The sequence below is a fragment of the Grampus griseus genome, assembly GCF_964374135.1.
Source record: "Grampus griseus genome assembly, chromosome: 2".
In the NCBI taxonomy this organism is placed as follows: domain Eukaryota; kingdom Metazoa; phylum Chordata; class Mammalia; order Artiodactyla; family Delphinidae; genus Grampus; species Grampus griseus.
Genome location: NC_139018.1, coordinates 113,333,365 through 113,352,523, shown reverse-complemented (window position 1 = coordinate 113,352,523; position 19,159 = coordinate 113,333,365). Strand labels below are relative to the sequence as shown.

The following is a 19,159-nucleotide window of genomic DNA, read 5'->3' as shown; positions in this document are numbered from 1 at the left end:
TCTATTCAAAAGAATATACATACTTTCCTTATGTATATAGGAATAATAAGGAAAAATATGGATATTTTAGAACAAGGATGATTTTATGTTGTAACTCATGCTTCTTTTTTACTTGAATAATAAAGGAGATAATAACACCAAATTAATGCTTAGCCTTCTTTGATATGGATATTTAAGATATCATTTATTTGGACTTATTTAGGAAAAGAAGATATGCTTCTTAAACAAGGTCAAATGTACATGACAGACTCACAGGTAATATTTTATTTTAAAATATATTTATAAAAATAATTGTGCCTTTTTAAAAAGAGGAAAAGAGCATTGTATATTTATCATCTATATGTACATTGAATAAGGTTTTCATTATCAAAGAAAAGTTGGCCTTGTGGTCTTGAGTTTAATAAAAGCAGATATTGCTGTGTCTAGTGCCCTCTAGAGTATTTTTGGTGACAGTGACTTAAATAAGAGATTTGAATTACAATTTCGTTGTCTTTGACAGTAGCCCTCTATTCTTTAACAGCAGTTGGTCACCTCTTCATATTTGCCCATTAAAGGGGGAGACAGGTATGAATAATTCAAAAGGCATTTGTCTTGACTTTTAAATGTATTGTTCCTTGCATTCAAATATATATTCTATATTTTGGAAATTCACCACAAAATAAAGCTTCCAAGGCAGAGTGTTATCTGATTTTCTTACTTGTTTAACTGCTCCTCACTTTTAGTTTCCAGTAAATACAAGGTTTGCATTTTTAGTACCTTCTGTGAACTGCAGAACTGATAAATATTTGGTCTTTTAAAGGTTTTTTTACATACTTTCTTCTGTAGAAGAGTGAATTAGCCTATATGATGTCTAAGATCACTCTAAGCTGGAAACTTCTAAGATTGTAAGTTGAGAGACTGATTGTCAATCAACTGAATAATATTTAAGAACATAAGATAAATATTTGATTGTAATAAAATAAGTATGGAAATTGTGAAGCTGTGTAAGTAGTTTGTTGGTAGATGATAGTAGTCTTAGTCTAAAGATAACTGGTAAGTTGAAAGATAATTAGAAGCAGACTGAGGCTGAGAAATTATTCCATGTTGTGAATTTTCTTCTTCATCCATGGGAAGGCAGTGTGGATTGAAATGAACAACAGTAAAACCTGCCTATTAAAATAGTGGGTTGTACTCATAGCACATGGCTTTTTTACTCATAGCACATGACTTTAAAAGAGCCCTTACTGTAATAGCGTGGCTGGGGAAAAATAGAAATAGTTAATCTTTCATGGTATATGTTCTGATACTTATGAAATATTTCAATGAGAACTTAAATTGTACTTCTTTTTGTTAGCATGTAATAGAGGAAACAAGATGTCAATCCAACTTTGTAGTAAGATCGTATGCTAAGTTCTAATTTATCTTTCTTTTTGAGAGAAGAAAACGTGTTTCTATTTTGTGAGTTGCTTAACATCATTCTCTTGACAATTCTTATACTAGCTAGGATTATTTTGGTAGTATTTTTATAATTTAAACAACAGTACACTGGAGTTAACATTGAGGGAACTTAGAAGTCAATATATGTTATTAGAAAATAATATTCTGTGGAATTATTTGCAGATGTAAAATTGTGAAAGCCTTGTTTTTACTCAAGGGTTCTGATGACTTTCTTCAGAATTTGAAGTTCTAAGCACATTATATGCCATAAAACATAGAAATAGTAAATGTATGTTGATAAAGTTGATATTCATGTGTGGGTAGGTATTACCAATGGTAAGTTTGGTAAATAAGTTTGGTAAGTAAGTAAGTGTCTTCTTTAGGCTTTTGGAATTGATATTTTATTTTATTATTATTATTTTTGCAGTGTACTTCCACAGGTATGCCAGCCCATATGCAAAGCAGATCTATGTTAAGACCACTAGAACTGGCCTTACCTAATCAAACCTCATATTCAGAAAATGAAATTTTAAAGAAAGAATTAGAAGCAATGAGAACTTTCTGTGATTCTGCAAAACAAGACAGACTCAAGCTCCAAAATGAACTGGCTCACAAGGTGGCAGAGTGCAAAGCCTTAGCATTGGAATGTGAAAGGATCAAAGAGGATTCAGATGAGCAGATAAAGCAACTAGAAGACGCCTTGAAAGATGTTCAGAAGAGAATGTATGAGTCAGAAGGTAAAGTGAAACAAATGCAGACACATTTTCTTGCCCTGAAAGAGCACCTAACAAGCGACGCAGCTACTGGGAACCACAGACTGACAGAAGAACTGAAGGATCAGTTGAAAGACATGAAAGTGAAATATGAAGGTGCGTCTGCAGAAGTGGGGAAATTAAGAAACCAAATCAAACAAAATGAGATGTTAGTCGAAGAGTTTAAGAGGGATGAAGGCAAGCTAATGGAAGAGACTAAGCGACTGCAGAAGGAATTGAGCATGTGTGAACTGGAGCGAGAGAAGAGAGGGAGAAAGGTCACCGAGATGGAAGGCCAGTTAAAGGACTTGTCATCCAAGCTGGCCCTTTCCATTCCGGCAGAGAAATTTGAAAACATGAAGAGCTTGTTGTCAAATGAAGTAAATGAGAAGGCAAAAAAATTAATAGAGATGGAAAGGGAATACGAAAGATCACTTAGCGAAATTAGACCGTTAAAGAGAGAACTTGAGAATTTGAAGGCCAAACTGGCTCAGCAGGTCAAGCCGGAAGAACATGAGCAGCTCAAGAGCAGATTAGAGCAAAAGTCAGGAGAACTTGGGAAGAGAATCAGTGAGTTAACGTCGAAAAATCAGACACTACAGAAGGAGATCGAAAAGGTCTATCTGGATAATAAGCTCCTCAACCAACAAGTGCATAACTTAACGACTGAAATGAAAAATCATTACGTCCCTTTAAAAGTAAGTGAAGAAATGAAAAAGTCACGTGATGTAACTGTTGATGATTTGAATAAAAAGCTTTCAGATGTGACACACAAATACACAGAAAAGAAGTTGGAAATGGAGAAATTGCTGATGGAAAATGCCAGTTTAAGTAAGAACGTTAGCCACCTGGAAACTGTGTTCATACCTCCAGAGAAACACGAAAAAGAGATAATGGCCCTGAAATCTAATATTGTTGAACTTAAGAAGCAGCTATCTGAACTTGATAAAAAATGTGGTGATGACCAAGAGAAAATATATTCGCTCACATCTGAAAACACTGACTTGAAAAAGATAATGAGTAATCAGTATGTGCCAGTGAAAACCCACGAAGAGATTAAAACTGCTTTGAGTAGCACATTGGATAAAACCAGCAGAGAATTAGTAGACGTGAAGAAGAAGTGTGAAGATATAAATCAAGAATTTGTGAAAATAAAAGATGAGAATGAAATATTAAAAAGAAACCTGGAGAACACTCAGAACCAAATAAAAGCTGAGTACATAAGCCTAAGAGAGCACGAGGAAAAGATGAGTGCTGTGAGGAAGAGCATGAAGAAGGTCCAGGACAACAGTGCCGAAATATTGGCTAACTACAAAAAAGGCCAGGAGGAGATTGTAACACTGCATGCCGAGATCGAGGCCCAGAAAAGGGAACTTGACACAATACAAGAATGCATCAAGCTAAAATATGCCCCAATTATCAGCTTTGAAGAGTGTGAGAGAAAATTTAAAGCTACCGAGAAAGAACTAAAAGAACAGTTATCCGAGCAGACACAAAAGTATCACATCAGCGAAGAAGAGGCCAAGAAGTGCAAGCAAGAAAACGACAAGTTAAAGAAGGAGATCCTCACTCTTCAGAAGGATCTAAAGGATAAAAATGTTCTTGTTGAGAATTCTCATGAAATGGAAAGAGCATTAAGCAGAAAAACAGAAGAGCTGAACAGACAGTTAAAAGACCTGTTGCAGAAATACACAGAGGTAAAGAACGAGAAAGAGAAGCTGGTGGAGGAAAATGCCAAGCAGACCTCTGAGATGCTTGCAGCACAAACTCTTTTGCAGAAACAGCATGTTCCACTGGAACAGGTTGAGGCCCTGAAAAAGTCTCTTAATGGCACAATTGAGATGCTTAAGGAAGAACTGAAGAGTAAGCAAAGGTGTTATGAGAAAGAGCAGCAGACAGTGACCCAACTGCGGCAGATGCTGGAGAATCAGAAGAACTCCTCTGTGCCCCTGGCAGAGCATCTGCAGATTAAGGAAGCATTTGAGAAAGAAGTTGGAATCATAAAAGCTAGCTTGAGAGAAAAGGAAGAAGAGAGCCAAAACAAAACCAAAGAGGTCTCCAAACTCCAGTCTGAGATTCAGAATACGAAACAAGCATTAAAAAAATTAGAGACTAGGGAGGTGGTTGATTTGTCTAAATATAAAGCAACGAAAAGTGATTTGGAGACACAGATTTCCAACTTAAATGAAAAATTGGCCAATCTGAATAGGAAGTATGAGGAAGTATGTGAGGAGGTTTTGCATGCCAAAAAGAAGGAACTGTCTGCAAAAGATGAGAAGGAATTGCTCCATTTCAGCATTGAGCAAGAAATCAAGGATCAGCAGGAACGATGCGATAAGTCCTTAACAACAATCACAGAGTTACAGAGAAGAATACAGGAATCCGCCAAACAGATCGAAGCTAAAGATAATAAGGTAATAATAATACTTTAGGTAAGCATGTCTTGGTGTTGGAAACCCCAGAGCAGAACTGCCAGAGTAGAATAGGACTCTTTACCATAGCACTCCACAAGACAAGTTTACAAAAGCATTAACAAAGTGACCATTAAATGCCACCTTTTTAGTTTGACTATGAGTATGCAAAAAAAAAAAAAAAAAGAATTGGAGTTGACAAAAAGGTAAAGTCACACAAACAAAAATCAAAAGTAGTTTTCCTTTTGTTTCCTCAACTGGTACAGCCAAGAATTGAGGTAAGATGGGGAAACTCAAGATTCACTTGCCTCAAAAATGAATGGTCAAAACCCAGTGGGTTTTAAGGTACCTAAAGAATGGTGAGGGAGAGGAGGAAAAAATACTGTGTTTCTGGGCTGTGAGAAACTAAGGATGCTGCAGAGCTCACCAGACTTGATCTTGGCACTCACCCATACCAGTAAATTGAGCCCTCCAACTCATTGTACATCCTTTCCCCGTATCTTCCTACAGACAGAATATCTTGCCCCTCCTTTCTACCTGCTTAAATCCTCTACATTCCTTAATGCCCACTTCATCACTTAACCCTCCTTCCTAAAGCCTTCATTGGCCAATCTAGCCTACAGTAAACTGTTCCTCTTCCAAAATGCATGTTGTATTTTGGTTTTGCCATCCATTTACAACATATATATTACCGTGTCAGAATGATGTGGTTGGGACTTCCCTGGTGGTCCAGTGGTTAACACTCCACGCTCCCAATGCAGGGGGCCTGGGTTCAATCCCTGGTCAGGGAACTAGATCCCACATGCCACAACTAAATATCCCACCCGTGTGCCGCAACTAAGACCCGGCACTGCCAAATAAATAAATATTAAAAAAAAAAATGATGTGGTTAGTCTGTCCAACTAGTTTTTTTTGCAGTATGTGGGCCTCTCACTATTGTGGCCTCTCCCGTTGCGGAGCACAGGCTCCGGACGCGCAGGCCCAGCGGCCATGGCTCACAGGCCCAGCCGCTCCGCGGCATGTGGGATCTTCCCGGACCGGGGCATGAACCCGTGTCCCCTGCATCGGCAGGCGGACTCTCAACCACTGTGCCACCAGGGAAGCCCTTTCCAACTAGTTTTTAAGAGCAGGTTCATAACTTATGTTTCCATCTTATCATTCATTCTCATGGTACAATTTACAGAATAGGTGCTCAATAATATTTTCAGTACTGGTAGTTGAATAAAGTATGTACTATGAAGATGAGAAATCAGGGAGATTGAGTTCAGTTTTACCCATTCAACAAATAATTATTAAATGCCTTCTACCTGCAAGGTACTATGCTTAATGCTGGGGATGTAGTGACAAGTGAAAGCAGACACAGCCCCAGCCCTCCTCAGTGGACAGGTACAAGTACTGACTTTCTGACATGTCTGCTCATATGACCCAGAATTTTAGTGCTCTCAGCTTTGTGGAAGTCAGTTATGAATATAATGTATAATTATAATAGCAAGTTATTAATATCTACTTACAATTGTCGCTATTTATTAAGCATATACTACATACCAAACATGTATTTATGATTTCATTTAATTTTCTTAACTATGAAAGGTTTTCCCCTTACTGAGAGGAAATTATATATTGCACATACTGTTGATAACAATCTTGACAGCGTTCATTCCTCAACTTTCTGGTATATAAAGATAAATTTTGTGTCTCAAGGAATGAGTTCTGTGTAAAGATGTTCATTGTAAGTGAATAAGTGACTAATACATGTTTCTCCCACAACTCCTTTGTTTTTTTATAAGATAACTGAACTGCTCAGCGATGTGGAAGGACTAAAACAAGCACTCAGTGGCCTTTCCCAGCTCACCTGCGCGAGCAGGGGTCCCAGTAAGAGGCAGAGTCAGCTGATTGGCAGTCTGCAGCACCAGATCAAGTCCCTGCAGCAGCAGCTGGCGGTGAGTAACCGGGGCCTGTAGGGCTTCGTGCTGATCTGTGCAGGGTCTCGTTTGTTTGTTGGTAAAATCTCATTTAGAAACCAGATTGATCTTCGGCTATGTTCAGATCCAAGAATGTAATCATTTTTGCTAATAGTTACTTATACTAATGATATAATATCATTTTTTGTGTGCTTACTGTATACCAGGCACTACACTAAACATTTTACATACTTGATATTTAAACTTGATCTTCACAATCCTACAAGGTTTTATCCCCCCTATTTAATTCTTAAGGAAACAAAGATGAAAATATGCCTGGGGTCATACAGCTAGGATTTAATCCTGGGACTTGCTGACTCCAAATCTGATAGCTTTCCAACTGTAGCACACTCTCTAAAATATTGGTCCACTAAACTGAAGGAAGTTTTTTTAATAGTCTTTTATCCTTATGAATGAAGGTAGGCATTCCTATGGTTTTATACATTATATCCTTACATATTAAAAGAAAACATCTGTGTATATATATTCATATAGATACCTATATGGATATGTACCTCCTTTATATATTAAAAGAAAGCATCTGGATTAAGAAGCTGAAGTTGGGATCTCAGTTCTAAGCCCTGCCACTTAAAAGAGAGTGACATGGAACATTCCTCTTAACCCTTGACTTCCTCATCCATAAAAATAGGATAATACGAACTGATTGTTTGTTTGCTTTTTTAATTGGATGAGCTATGGGGCTAAGTAAAACATAGCCCAACCAAATGTAAATTGTTGGGTAATATTTTCCTATTCTATAGAAGTTTGTCATGAGTTATTTTTGAATAGAAGAAAGTTATTTTTTAAAGTGTTCATTTTATGACACCGTTGCCCTACAGATTAATGATGACGTATTACTGATTTGGATCTTATCGAAAGGATATGGTAGTCTCTTCAGTATTCAGAAATATGTTTATTATGTTCATGGCACTATGCTAAGTACTGTCAGGGATAAAGAGAGTGTACAGTTCCTGTCCCCAAGGAGTTCTGGGCAGTTAGGCAAAATATAGATCCATGAAAAGTAAAATAACGAGACAAAAAATATCAAATATAGAACTAAGAATATGATCCCAGATTCTAAGTGATATGAATTCCCAGGAAGGAAAGATTACTGATGTGGTGGGAGCTGGTTTCAAAGAGGAAGGGAGTACCTGGCCGGAACTTGTAGATAGATGGTGTTCGGGTAGGTGGAAGGAAAATAGAGACTCTCCCTGGCAAAGGAAATAGTGTGAAGGAAGGCATGGAGGTGGAATCAAGTGGCATGCCCCAGGGGTAGTAAAAGGCTGCTCAGCCTGGCTAGGCATGGGAGCTGTGTTTGAGGTCAAGTTGTAGAGACTGTTGAGAATCAAGCTGATGAGTTTGATTTCTCTCTTATATCTAATGAGGTGTCACCCAAGGTTTTTGAGTCAAAAGTGATGCGAGGAAAGAGCTACCTCAGTCTTGGAAGCATGAAAAGGAATAAAGTCTAGAGACAGAGGATGAGATGGGAAGTTTCTGCAATAATCCAAAGCATAAGTTGATAAGTATTTGGGTAATTCATGGCATTAGATATGAACTCAGGCAATAATTTCATGTTACCTAGGGTAAGTGCATTGCTTTCACTGTGAATGTTCCCACACATTCTTTAGAAAAGTTTATACTATTGTTATGCAATGGAATTTTGCGTCTGGTGGGTCCAAGGTGGTTTGTTTTAAGAAGTAGCAGGAGCACTTTAATAATACTACCGTGTAGGGCTTCCCTGGTGGCGCAGTGGTTGAGAGTCCGCCTGCCGATGCAGGGGACACGGGTTCGTGCCCCGGTCCGGGAGGATCCCACATGCCGCGGAGCGGCTGGGCCCGTGAGCCATGGCCGCTGAGCCTGTGTGTCCAGAGCCTGTGCTCCGCAACGGTAGAGGCCACAACAGTGAGAGGCCCGCGTACCGCAAAAAAAAAAATAGTACTACTACCGTGTAGAAGCATCAAGCCTGAGGACAGCATTGTCACAAGCCTTCATGTGGTTGAAAATGTGAATGCTGATATTCTGATCTGTCCATCTTTCCACACTTGTAGGATGCTGACAGACAGCACCAAGAAGTAATTGCAATTTATCGGACACACCTTCTTAGTGCTGCACAGGTAAAGAAGAACTACTCCTTTGGCTAGGATATTGTTTCAGAGAAAATAATTTTTTATTTTCCAGTAAATTTATGTGAAAGTCATTGATGTTTAAAGTAGTTGAACCCCCATATGCTTATTTTAAAATTGTTTCTTTTAATCATGGCTTGCATTATCTCCCAGAGAAATTTACAAAGCTGTATGGCAACACAGCATCTTAAATTTAGTGTTGTCTCCATCTGCTTGTCATTCATTTTATAGACAGTTTGGCAACATGTGATGGCAGCACACGTTAATGGTATTGCTAGCTGGAGATGATGCCTTGACATCCACACATGTCTGTTAGCTAAAAGAGGAGAGTAGGAAGGACTTCATTGTTTCTTGGTAGCTCAGGAGTGTTTCTTTGAAAGGTAGAGAATACCAAAAAAGTGCAAAAATGACAAGTAAAATGTGCACAGAATTTTAATAATTTAAGAAAAAAGTGGTTCTGCTAGAATATCAATAATATTTATTTGTTGAGCCTTAATCTCAGTGAAGCAGAAGACTACGAATTGCCCTCTTTGGGGGGTGTAATGAGAAAGCTATTAAAAAAAATCACACTAAGAAACATGTTTAACATATGAAGGATTTTATATTTAATGCTCTAGAAACCCTGTGATCAGCATCTCCAAAATTCTCAGATTCTGGGGGGAAGACAATCGAGACAATGTTAGAATGGCAAGTGAGATGTAATAGAAATTGTTTAGGATTTGAAGTGTCCACACTGAAAAAAAAAAGGTGTTGAGAGAAAACTTCAGAGAAGATCATCATTTAAAAAAAAAAGGAAAGAAAAAACTAGGTTAAATAATAAAAAGGAAAAGATTTTGTGATATCAAATTCTTGAAATAAAAGAGCCTGCCTTTTCTATAGGAGATGAGGGGGAAACCAATGTAAAAGAATGAATGATATGATAAAGCATCTTTGGCTACTTTCTTTTTAGTAGATAGACGATAAGCTGGGATTTGGAAGTATATTATTATTGCAATTATTCAAAACTATTGACGGGCGGCAGAATGGGGAGTTCTTTGGAGGGAAAACAGTAGAAAAGTGTAGAAGATCTGTGTTAGTGAGGGTGAGGAACTCACTTGGCTCTGATACTGGCCAAGGGGGGAACAGCATACTCTTGCTGAAAGACCGCAAACTGACAAGGCTTTCAACTTTTTTTCATGTATGCTTCTGAAATTCAAAATTATTTTCCACTGACTCCTAATGAAACATAACAAAAGCAATTGGCATCTGAAATAGTCTTGCCTTCTGGCATCATAAAGTTAACTAAGAAATTCAGTTTAGTCAACTATGGCTAATGTTTGGAATTTAAACATCCTGCTGTTATAGAAACAGATTTTGGAAGCAAAACTTTTTATATTAATAGGAACTGTTATGCTGAAACCCATTCAAGTGCTCAAGCAAAGAAAAAGGGAAGGGGGGGTGTTTTAAGCCCACCATACTGACTTGCATTTAATCAACCTCTTGCCGTCTTTTTAACTTTAAAGTGTCTCTTTCTAAATTTAAGCGGATAAACATTCATGTAAAAAGGTCTCAACCTAACCAGTAAAGGAGGAAATGCAAATAAACAAGGAGGTACCATTTTTCAATTCTGGGATGGGCAAATTTTAAACAAGATGATAGTCTGTAGCATTGGCCAGGGCATTGTGGGAAATGGGCATTTATACCCTGCTGGTGGGAGTGTAAATCGTTATTATCTCTATACAGGGATATTTGTAGTACTTAGCAAAATTTAAAAATTGAGTCTGCTTTTTTGGCCTAGCAATTTCTTCCCTAGGAATCTGCCCATAAAGATTGGAAACCCCATAAGTGCCCATCATTAGGAGGATGAATAAAGAAATTATGATACATCCATACAGTGGAATATTACACAACAATTTAAAATAATTAAGGCAGGGAATTCCCTGGCGGTCCAGTGGTTAAGACTCGGGCTTTCACTGCCGTGGACCTGGGTTCGATCCCTGGTTGGGGAACTAGGATCCCACAAGCCGCGCGGTGTGGCCAATCAATCAATAAAATAATTAAGGCAATAACTAGGTGAAAGGGCAAGTTGCAAAATAATATATATGATCCTATTTATGTAAAAAAGATAAATATGGGTATTTTTCATTAGTTACTTTTCTAATAAAAAAAAAATAAAACTCAGCAGAAGCAAAAAAAAATTTCCTTTTAGTTTACTTTGCTCATCTGTAACTTATGCTACCCCTATCATCTGAGCCATTATGTAAAAAAAAGAAAGAGGTTTGTCCGTCTCTTCTCTGATAATAGATGTTAAGAGCAACTGATGTGCACTACTTTTAAATTGATTTTCTCTATTTCTATGATAGAGCTCTACTCTGTTTTCCAATAAAACCTTTAGAATATCACCACGATGGTGAGGATTTAGCATTTGGTGAATCACAACCAACAAGGTTCTATTATAAAGCCCTTGTCTTTAGAATTTGTGTGTAAATGAAGATGACATAAAATATTTCTCCCCTTTCTTCTTTCTCCCAAGGGTCACATGGATGAAGATGTGCAGGCGGCCTTACTCCAGATCATACAGATGCGGCAAGGGCTTGTGTGCTAGCATCAGCACCCACCAGCCGATGCTGGCTTTCCCTGCTGGTGCTGAGCATTCTGTGTGCAACTCCATGGCCTTTCTGGACCTCACTTTCCCTCAGCTTTCCCTGCTGGTGCTAGTATAATTAAAATAAAGTATATTTTGATCCATTAGTAGGTTTTTAACTTAGACAAATACGTTACTGAGTTTTTCAATATCAGTTCAAATCTTATATTCTTTATACGTTAATTTTACAATTAGATAAACAACATAACACTTTGCCTTGGATTGGCTACTTATTTTTAATTGATTGAGTACTCAATAAAACATGAGTCATATGAGTGGGTCCATATGAAGAGGGATTAGGCTGAAATAATTATTAAAGTTTTCTTCCAGAGAAATTAATTGGGTTGGTAGCAACTTTTAAGTGGATCAAGAGATCTTTCAGATGTTCAGTCAAGCCATGAGACCTAATGCAGTTTCAAGGAATGCATGGTAACTTGGCTGGCCAAGTTCCATTTTTATTAAAGTAACTTAATGAGTGCTTTTGACTTCTTTTGGAGGTACAGATATTTTTTCTCTCTACACTAGTAAGTATTATGCCTTTTAAAATAAATTTCTTTTCACAAATGGTTTGCAGTGCTAAATTACATTTAGGCTAAGAACAGGCAAGGGTGGAATATATCAGGAATTTATAATAAAATTTCCTCATAATCTCCGCAGCGGTATCTTAATTTTCACTTGTAATGACTTTTCTTTTTACAGTATGAAGAGAACTATGATAAATGGTATACTGGATTTTTCAAAGTGTCAAAAATGTTAGACTTTTTTTAGTAATTACTCTGACATTTGCTACTGTAGTAGCAAAGCACTCATTATATATTCATCCTCCAAATGTTTTGTACTTATTTATAGGAAAATTGCACTAATGAGATTAATAATGTGAAATGCATTTTTTTTTTGCAAAATTAGCATTAGAAAATTGATTTTAGAAGACAGATCTTTAAGGTTTTAGACAAAAGTGCAATAACATTGTAAACTGTAAGAATATAGATAGCAAGAAAATAATGAAATTGGGCATGTTTATAGTAAATATTATAACCAACCATTTTTATTAACTACATCTCATTAAGGAAAGTTTATATGTTTTGTTATTTTATTAATATTTTATTTACAGTTCAGATTGAAAATGACTAATTTGACTGTTAGCAAATAAACTAAACAAATGAATCATTGCAGCCAAGCTTTTTAAATTGCAAAATGTGCCTTAGCAATAATCTTTGAGCATCCTGAACCAGATTTTTGATCCCATTTTTGTGTAATAACAAGGACAAAGAACCATCAAAATATCAATAACTTATTCCACCAAAGAATAAGCCATTGTGTTTCTTCAGTATAGAAACAGAAGCGAAAAGTCAGAAACGGATTTCTTTTGAATTCTTTAGGTAGGTATATACAATAAACAATGTTTGGATTCTTTAATTTTTATATTTAATGTTGTCCTTCAGCATGAGCTCTGTGTCATGAGTTTTAGGTCACCTATTGAAGCTCTAGAGTAGAGAAGTTCTTAACTGAATACTTACATTTCAGTGTTATATTTTCCTTATTAGGGGTGGGAAGGGAACCCCTATATGGGTTTATATATGTTTTATTTTGTCTTCAACCATCAATAAAATGTTTTCTGTGAAATATTGTTTTGAACATCTTGTAAGAGATTTACACGGTAAACCAGTCCATTTGCTATTTTTGGAGAATTTGGGGGAGAGAATGATAGAATGCAAAGTATAGATGATGACACCCATTTTCAGTTAGCTATGTAGAATGCAATATCAAGTAAGCTTGAATTAATCCCATTTTCTCATTCACTCACCTTTGGGTCAAAGGCAGAGCTTGCATGTACAACACTGAAGGCGAAAGTTTCTTAGATAGTTAACAAATGGAACATGCACAATGGGTGATGCTGGTTTCTTTGCTATTCTGTATTCAGGAAGACTATGAAGTCTGAACTTAGGCCAAGAGGAAAATCAGTTGTCTAAGATGTGAGTGCTGTCTGAAAGAATCACTGAATTCCTTTTGGAGCGCAGTCCTTTGTTGAAAGCTTTATTACTATTGGTTGCTTGTTTTTTTTTTCTTATCATTCCCGCTTCATCAGAAAATCTCATTCCTTTTGATAGAGGGTCAGTGTTATAAAGAACTATTAAAATAAAATCAAATATTAATGCAATGAACATCTTAAAATTTAATAATACAGTGACTCTAATCACTAGCTACACCTGTGCTATTCTAAAATTCCAGATGAATTTAGCTTAATCTTTCTTATAGCTTGTTTTTTATTTAAACCTTTCCTCTTGACCCTAACCAACATTATACAGTTTAAATTTTTCTATTATTCTAAATGCATTGGATAATCGCTGCTTTAAAAATCTTGTAGCTTTAGAACATGAGCACTTTTTTCCCCCAGTGTTATCCAGTTTTCTTCTAACAAGGACCTAAATATTGTTCTCATACACGAGCTTCTTATCTACTGAGAACGTGGTTCATGTTTTCAGTCCACTTGTTTCAAAGAAGAAAAGGGAAGAGTTTCAAATTAATTTTTGGTGTCCATGATGACTAGATACATCAGTGCCTGCTTACACTAATGCCAAGTGGGAAGTAGTAGTGGTTACAAGCTTCTTTTGACATCTGCTTCACCATGGTGGAAGAAAACTGCTTCTTGATGCCTCTTTATTTTCCTCGTCACTGGATTCTGCAACCTTGTGGTGATCCTTTTTCATCTTACAAGTTCTGTGCATCAAAGTCATGGCAGTACCTCTGGCACCAAAATAAGGATTGAAAGAGAATTGCCTGTGATAATCATGCAAAATGTGGTTGCACATGTCTGGCAGGGGAAGAAGAACCTGGACCTTATTCCTGGCTGCTAAATGTTGTGAATAAATTTCAGAGAGGAAAAAAACAATTATTATGAGTAATTTTCAGAAAGAGAAAAAAAGCAAATGGCACCATAAAATATATCGTGCACAAAATGGAAAATGGAAAATACATATTTCAGCTCCCATTTCATTCAGTGATGTCTCCAACTAAACTGGATTTAAGACTTTGTTGTTGGAAATTAAATTCTTCCCTGTGTTTTGGTCTTGGCTGTTTGAAACAAGACTGTCTATACTAGCCTCTCCAGGTAAATACTAACCTGCTTCTTAACGTGGCTTCTGTTTCTTACAGTATATATGGACCTTTGGCTCATGAGAGTCATGAATGTAGAGATTTAAAGAAAAAAATAAAGAAGAAACTGCAGCAAAGATGGCATTCCAATAAGACTCCCTGGGCAGTGAGAGTGCTTGTATTGAGCATAATAGAGCATGTGGCATCATTTATGCGTTAGAGGGCATTTTCATTATCTGTGCCTGCATGAGCAAACATTGATGATGAATGAATTCAACCAAAAAGAGAAGGTTACAAAAATGTCATATGTAAATTTAAAAAAGCCAAGATTTGTGAGGGTTGCCTCTCCAGTTATAAGTGTGTGTGTATATACACATACATACATCACGTGCATATATATATATATAGTGAAATAATAGAAGGGACATCGATAAAAACAATGCCCTTTATAATTGATATTTGGCATCAAGTTTACTTAATGAGCCCAATTTTTATATTTTAAACAGGTTTGCAATTTTTTTTTCAAGGTAACAGAATATTCTGAATTCAGGAAAGAGTTTAGAGAGGTTATTGCCTTCTTAATAATTTAGAGCTTCTATTGCTCTGCCAAGTCAGAAGATTAACATTTAATAGAAGAAAATTATATATCTGTAATTCAGTCATGGCTATAAGATCAGATGGATTTTACATTAAGTGAAAAAGATGTCGAGCATTTAAGGACCATTAAACTACAGGACTCTTTTATTGGGTTTTAAGGCCTCCGAGCCCGGGTCCTGCTGTGAAGAGTATTTATTTTTACGTGTACAGAACACACTAAGGATGGGAAAAGGGCATACATTTTAAAAGAAAATAGGCCATGAAAAAGTGTGATTTTCCACATTGTGAACAGCTACCATTCAGATTTAATCTTTTTAAATAATAATTAGTTTTATGCATCATTAAGTAGCTTTCTTACAGGCTGGAAGAATATGGTGAAGTCCACTTTAAAAGTGGTACCTGCAGGAAATCCAAGTAGCTGGGTGCCCTCTGTTGACATTTCACTTTGAGGAACCACATTTCTAATAGTTTCCAGGTAGCTCAACATTGTAAAGAATTTAAGTTTGAAAATGCCTTCTCCAGTGGTCCTTAAGGACTATGAAAACAAAAGACCTAGAGAGAAGTGACTTCTAATAAGCGTCTACCTTTTTCTAGTGATGCCCACATTGTCAAGGAAGGACTGGAATTTGACTCTTGAGAAGAACCACTTACCTACGGGGAGCAATTCTGCACCATCCAAAAGTCTGCACCATCCCTTTCATTAAGTGCGTATAACACTTGACATTGTTGCAGTTAAATCATGACAAGCGATATCTTAAATAATATAAACTTTTCTTACTATTTGCATCGTACCTCCTGTCCCATTCCCACCTCCAAAAACTGGGGAAGAATTTTATGTAGGAGTTTGAGAACAAATAGACTCAGGGAGGATGGAGGAAAGGAGTTAATGTAATTTGTAACTTTTTTCCCTACAATGTCCAAACAAATTTTGTGATTTTCTTTCTTGCTATTCTAGGATTTTTTTAATTGCCTTCAACTAAAGTGGCACCTTATGGGCTGTTTCAGAAATTCTCTTTAGGATTTAAAAATGAAGCCGCTTCATATTCAGAGTCTTCCTGCTAAAATCTGTTAAGCCAAAATAAAAATGACTGCTACTTAAAATTTTTCCCCTCTTTGTTGTTGCTACAAAGATTGTCTCACAGGAGTTGCAAGTTCCCACTCATGCACAATTAAAAACTCTTCTTTGTACAAATGGAGAGAGATGAACAATCACAGGGTTGCCAGCACAAGTCCTAAGGATTGAAGTGTATACGCCTCAATCAAATAAAGAGGGGCTGCTCTCTTGAGCTTGGAGGCTTGTTTTGAGAAAGTGAATTTTTCCAGTTGGCCTTAATCCCTAAGCAGTATAGCTCCTTTAAAGCCATCTTTATTCATTCACACCAATTGACACTTTAAGAAATTCCCCCAGCTACTGTTCATCTAAGTCTAAATATATCTGTTAGAGTCGAATGCATTTAAGAGGATTTGCAATCTGTGATTATCCAAAATACTATTCATTGTCAATATTTTTGGTGTGCCATAGCCAATCTTGTTATTATAATGTACATAGCCACTTAACTGCAGCAAAGCCTGAATACATCACAGCAACTGGAGTAACCTGAGGAGGGCTTGTCTCCAGCTCTGTGCTACCATTCTGGCACAGCTTGTTGTGTGGTTATGAACATCAGAAAGAATCCCTTAATATGCTCTTGCTCTCCTTCCAGACCCTTTTGGGCGATCTCACCCTCTGTGTTCTCTAAGTGGAGAGCAGTTACCAGGACAACAGAGAATTTGAGAAAGATTTAATTGTGATCTGGTGTCTAACCAGAATAAGGAACTAGTGCCTTGAATTTACATTTTAGGTTCCCAAGGAAATGTCAATATGCATATTTATTATTTTTGCCCTACCTCATTACAAAAAAGATTTTAAGGTGGCTCGCAATTTTCTTCTTAATATGGGTGAGGGAGAGGGGAATGGTAAATACTAAAAGTATAGGAAAAGCAGGCAACAGCTTGGGATCCAGAAAACATGCCATGAATACCGTAATATTCTGCTTACTTTTCTGGAACTGGCCTCAATTTGACTCTACTTTCTACCAGCCAATGCAAAGAAGTGAACATCACATATGTGAGGCACAGCATCCATTAGGAAGAGCACAGTTATTCCTGGTTGTGAAGCCGGCCAGCCTTTCCCCCATGGGTCCAGCACATCATTTCAAACCGGAGTAAAAACTCCCTTTGGGGCACATGCCATGAGATAAACAGGGTGCATCTTCCTAAGTGCTTCCATCGGACTTGATGGTAAGAAACATAAGCTATTTTGTAAATAACTTTTAAATTTTGGAATAATGCGGTGACTAATATGCAGTGACTAAGAGTAAGAATAGTCCACATTTTGGGTCTATTTGGGTCCACGAGGAAGAATTCACTTTTTTTCTTTCCCCTTATTTTTTTTTATTGTAGTACAGTTGATTTACAATCGTGTGTTAGTTTCAGGTGAATAACATAGTGATTCAGTATTTTTGCAGATTATATTCCTTTATAGATTATTACATGATATTGGGTATAATTCCCTGTGCTATACAGTAAATCCTTGTTGCTTATCTATTTAATACATAGTAGTTTGTATCTGTTAATCCCACACCCCTAATTTTCCCCCGCTTTGGTAACCACAAGTTTGTTTTCTGTGTCTGTAAGTCTGTTTCTCTTCTGTATATAGATTTATTTGTATTATTTTCTAGATTCCACGTATAAGTGATATCGAACGGTATTTGTCTTTCTCTGTTTGACCTATTTCACTAAGCATAATATTCTCACTAAGCATACTGTATATGTGTGTCTGTGTATATATATATATATACACAGACACACACACACACACACATATATACCACATCTTAAAGTAGTCCAATCATCTGTTGGACACTTGGGTTCCTTCCATGTCTTGACTATTGTAAATAATGCTATTATGAACATTGGGGTGCATGTATCTTTTTGAATTAGAGTTTTCATCTTTTCTGGATATATGCCCAGGAGTGGGATTGCTGGATCATATGGTAGCTCTATTTTAAGTTTTTTAAAGGATCTCCGTAATGTTTTCCATAGGGGCTGCACCAATTTACATTCCCACCAACAATGTAGGAGGGTTCCCTTTTCTCCACACCCTCTCTAACATTTGTTATTTGTAAACTCTTTGACGATGGCCATTCTGACAGGTGGCTCTCATCTTAGTCTTGGTTAACAGATATTTCAAACAAATTTCTAAAGTAGATGTCTGTCTCTGGTATTTTTTGCCTTCCTTTCTGCTCTCTTTGTGCATTCATTACCTGTGTCCCTTCAGGCCTCCTGTGCACTCACTCTAAATCCTCCATTTTTGCACCCCCTTATACAGGCCCACCATAGACTCCTATTTTCCTTGATCTCCCTCACCTCTATTTCAAGATAGGAAATGGCGGAGCTTTCTGAGGCAGGGATTAAAAAAGCAGTATGACCAAATGAATTCATTTGTAAATTACTGATAACTTGTTAACTACTGTAAGTGAATTTTTACTGTGAAAAGGTATGTTTAACCTCCAATAATGTATTAATTAGCAGATAATCTTAGAGATAATAAAATTGAGGGGTAAAGTCCTATTTTAAGGAAGAGGAAGATAATTTGCCACATGTGGAGGCATCACGGCTGCCTGAGTTATGCTCACCCCATCACAATTCCCTTTAAAGTACTTCTGCTTTTCAGATTCCTACCTCCCTCTCTATTTTTGATGAAAATCTCTAAAAGGTATTATGTAGTAGCCAATTACTGTTCTCTTGACCACCGGCATATGAACCACTTTTCTATGTCTAGGGGATTCTCTGCCTTATGAGTCTTCATGAGATGAAGAGACACCCGCCCACTACAGAGGCTGAAAATGCCAAGTGTTTGCTTTTCCCTGGTGTCCTGGGATGCAGGCACATGACCCAGGGCAGGTCATTTTGCCAACTGTGCCCTTGACTTTGACTAGGGGACTAAGTGACAGTGAGAGGCAGAGGTGGCACTGGTCTGTCTTTCTGGTTGCAGGGACAGTTGGGTTTGCTCCAAGATCAAGTTCTTGGTGCAGAGATAGAAGTGGCCCAAAGATTAGCATCTAATGCTTGATGGGACAACTGCTGTTTTCTCCTCAGACGGACTTTGGAGTGTGATTTGGAAGACTTTTCTGTCCTCTCA

The 19,159-nt window shown here is 37.1% G+C and overlaps 1 protein-coding gene across 5 annotated transcripts in view; it reads left to right on the top strand.

Annotated features, from left to right (window-relative positions):
• The window catches only part of UACA (uveal autoantigen with coiled-coil domains and ankyrin repeats), an 85,034-nt gene extending 73,644 nt beyond the window's left edge, over positions 1-11,390 (top strand). For all 5 annotated transcript variants that reach the window (XM_082647420.1, XM_082647419.1, XM_082647417.1 and 2 more), the window contains 5 exons: positions 203-255; positions 1,844-4,582; positions 6,367-6,519; positions 8,589-8,654; positions 11,176-11,390. In XM_082647420.1, the coding sequence (XP_082503546.1) occupies positions 203-255; positions 1,844-4,582; positions 6,367-6,519; positions 8,589-8,654; positions 11,176-11,247 (3,083 nt within the window). In that variant the 3' untranslated portion in view covers positions 11,248-11,390. The remainder of the gene's footprint in view (positions 1-202; positions 256-1,843; positions 4,583-6,366; positions 6,520-8,588; positions 8,655-11,175) is intronic.
• The last annotated feature ends 7,769 nt before the right edge of the window (positions 11,391-19,159 follow it).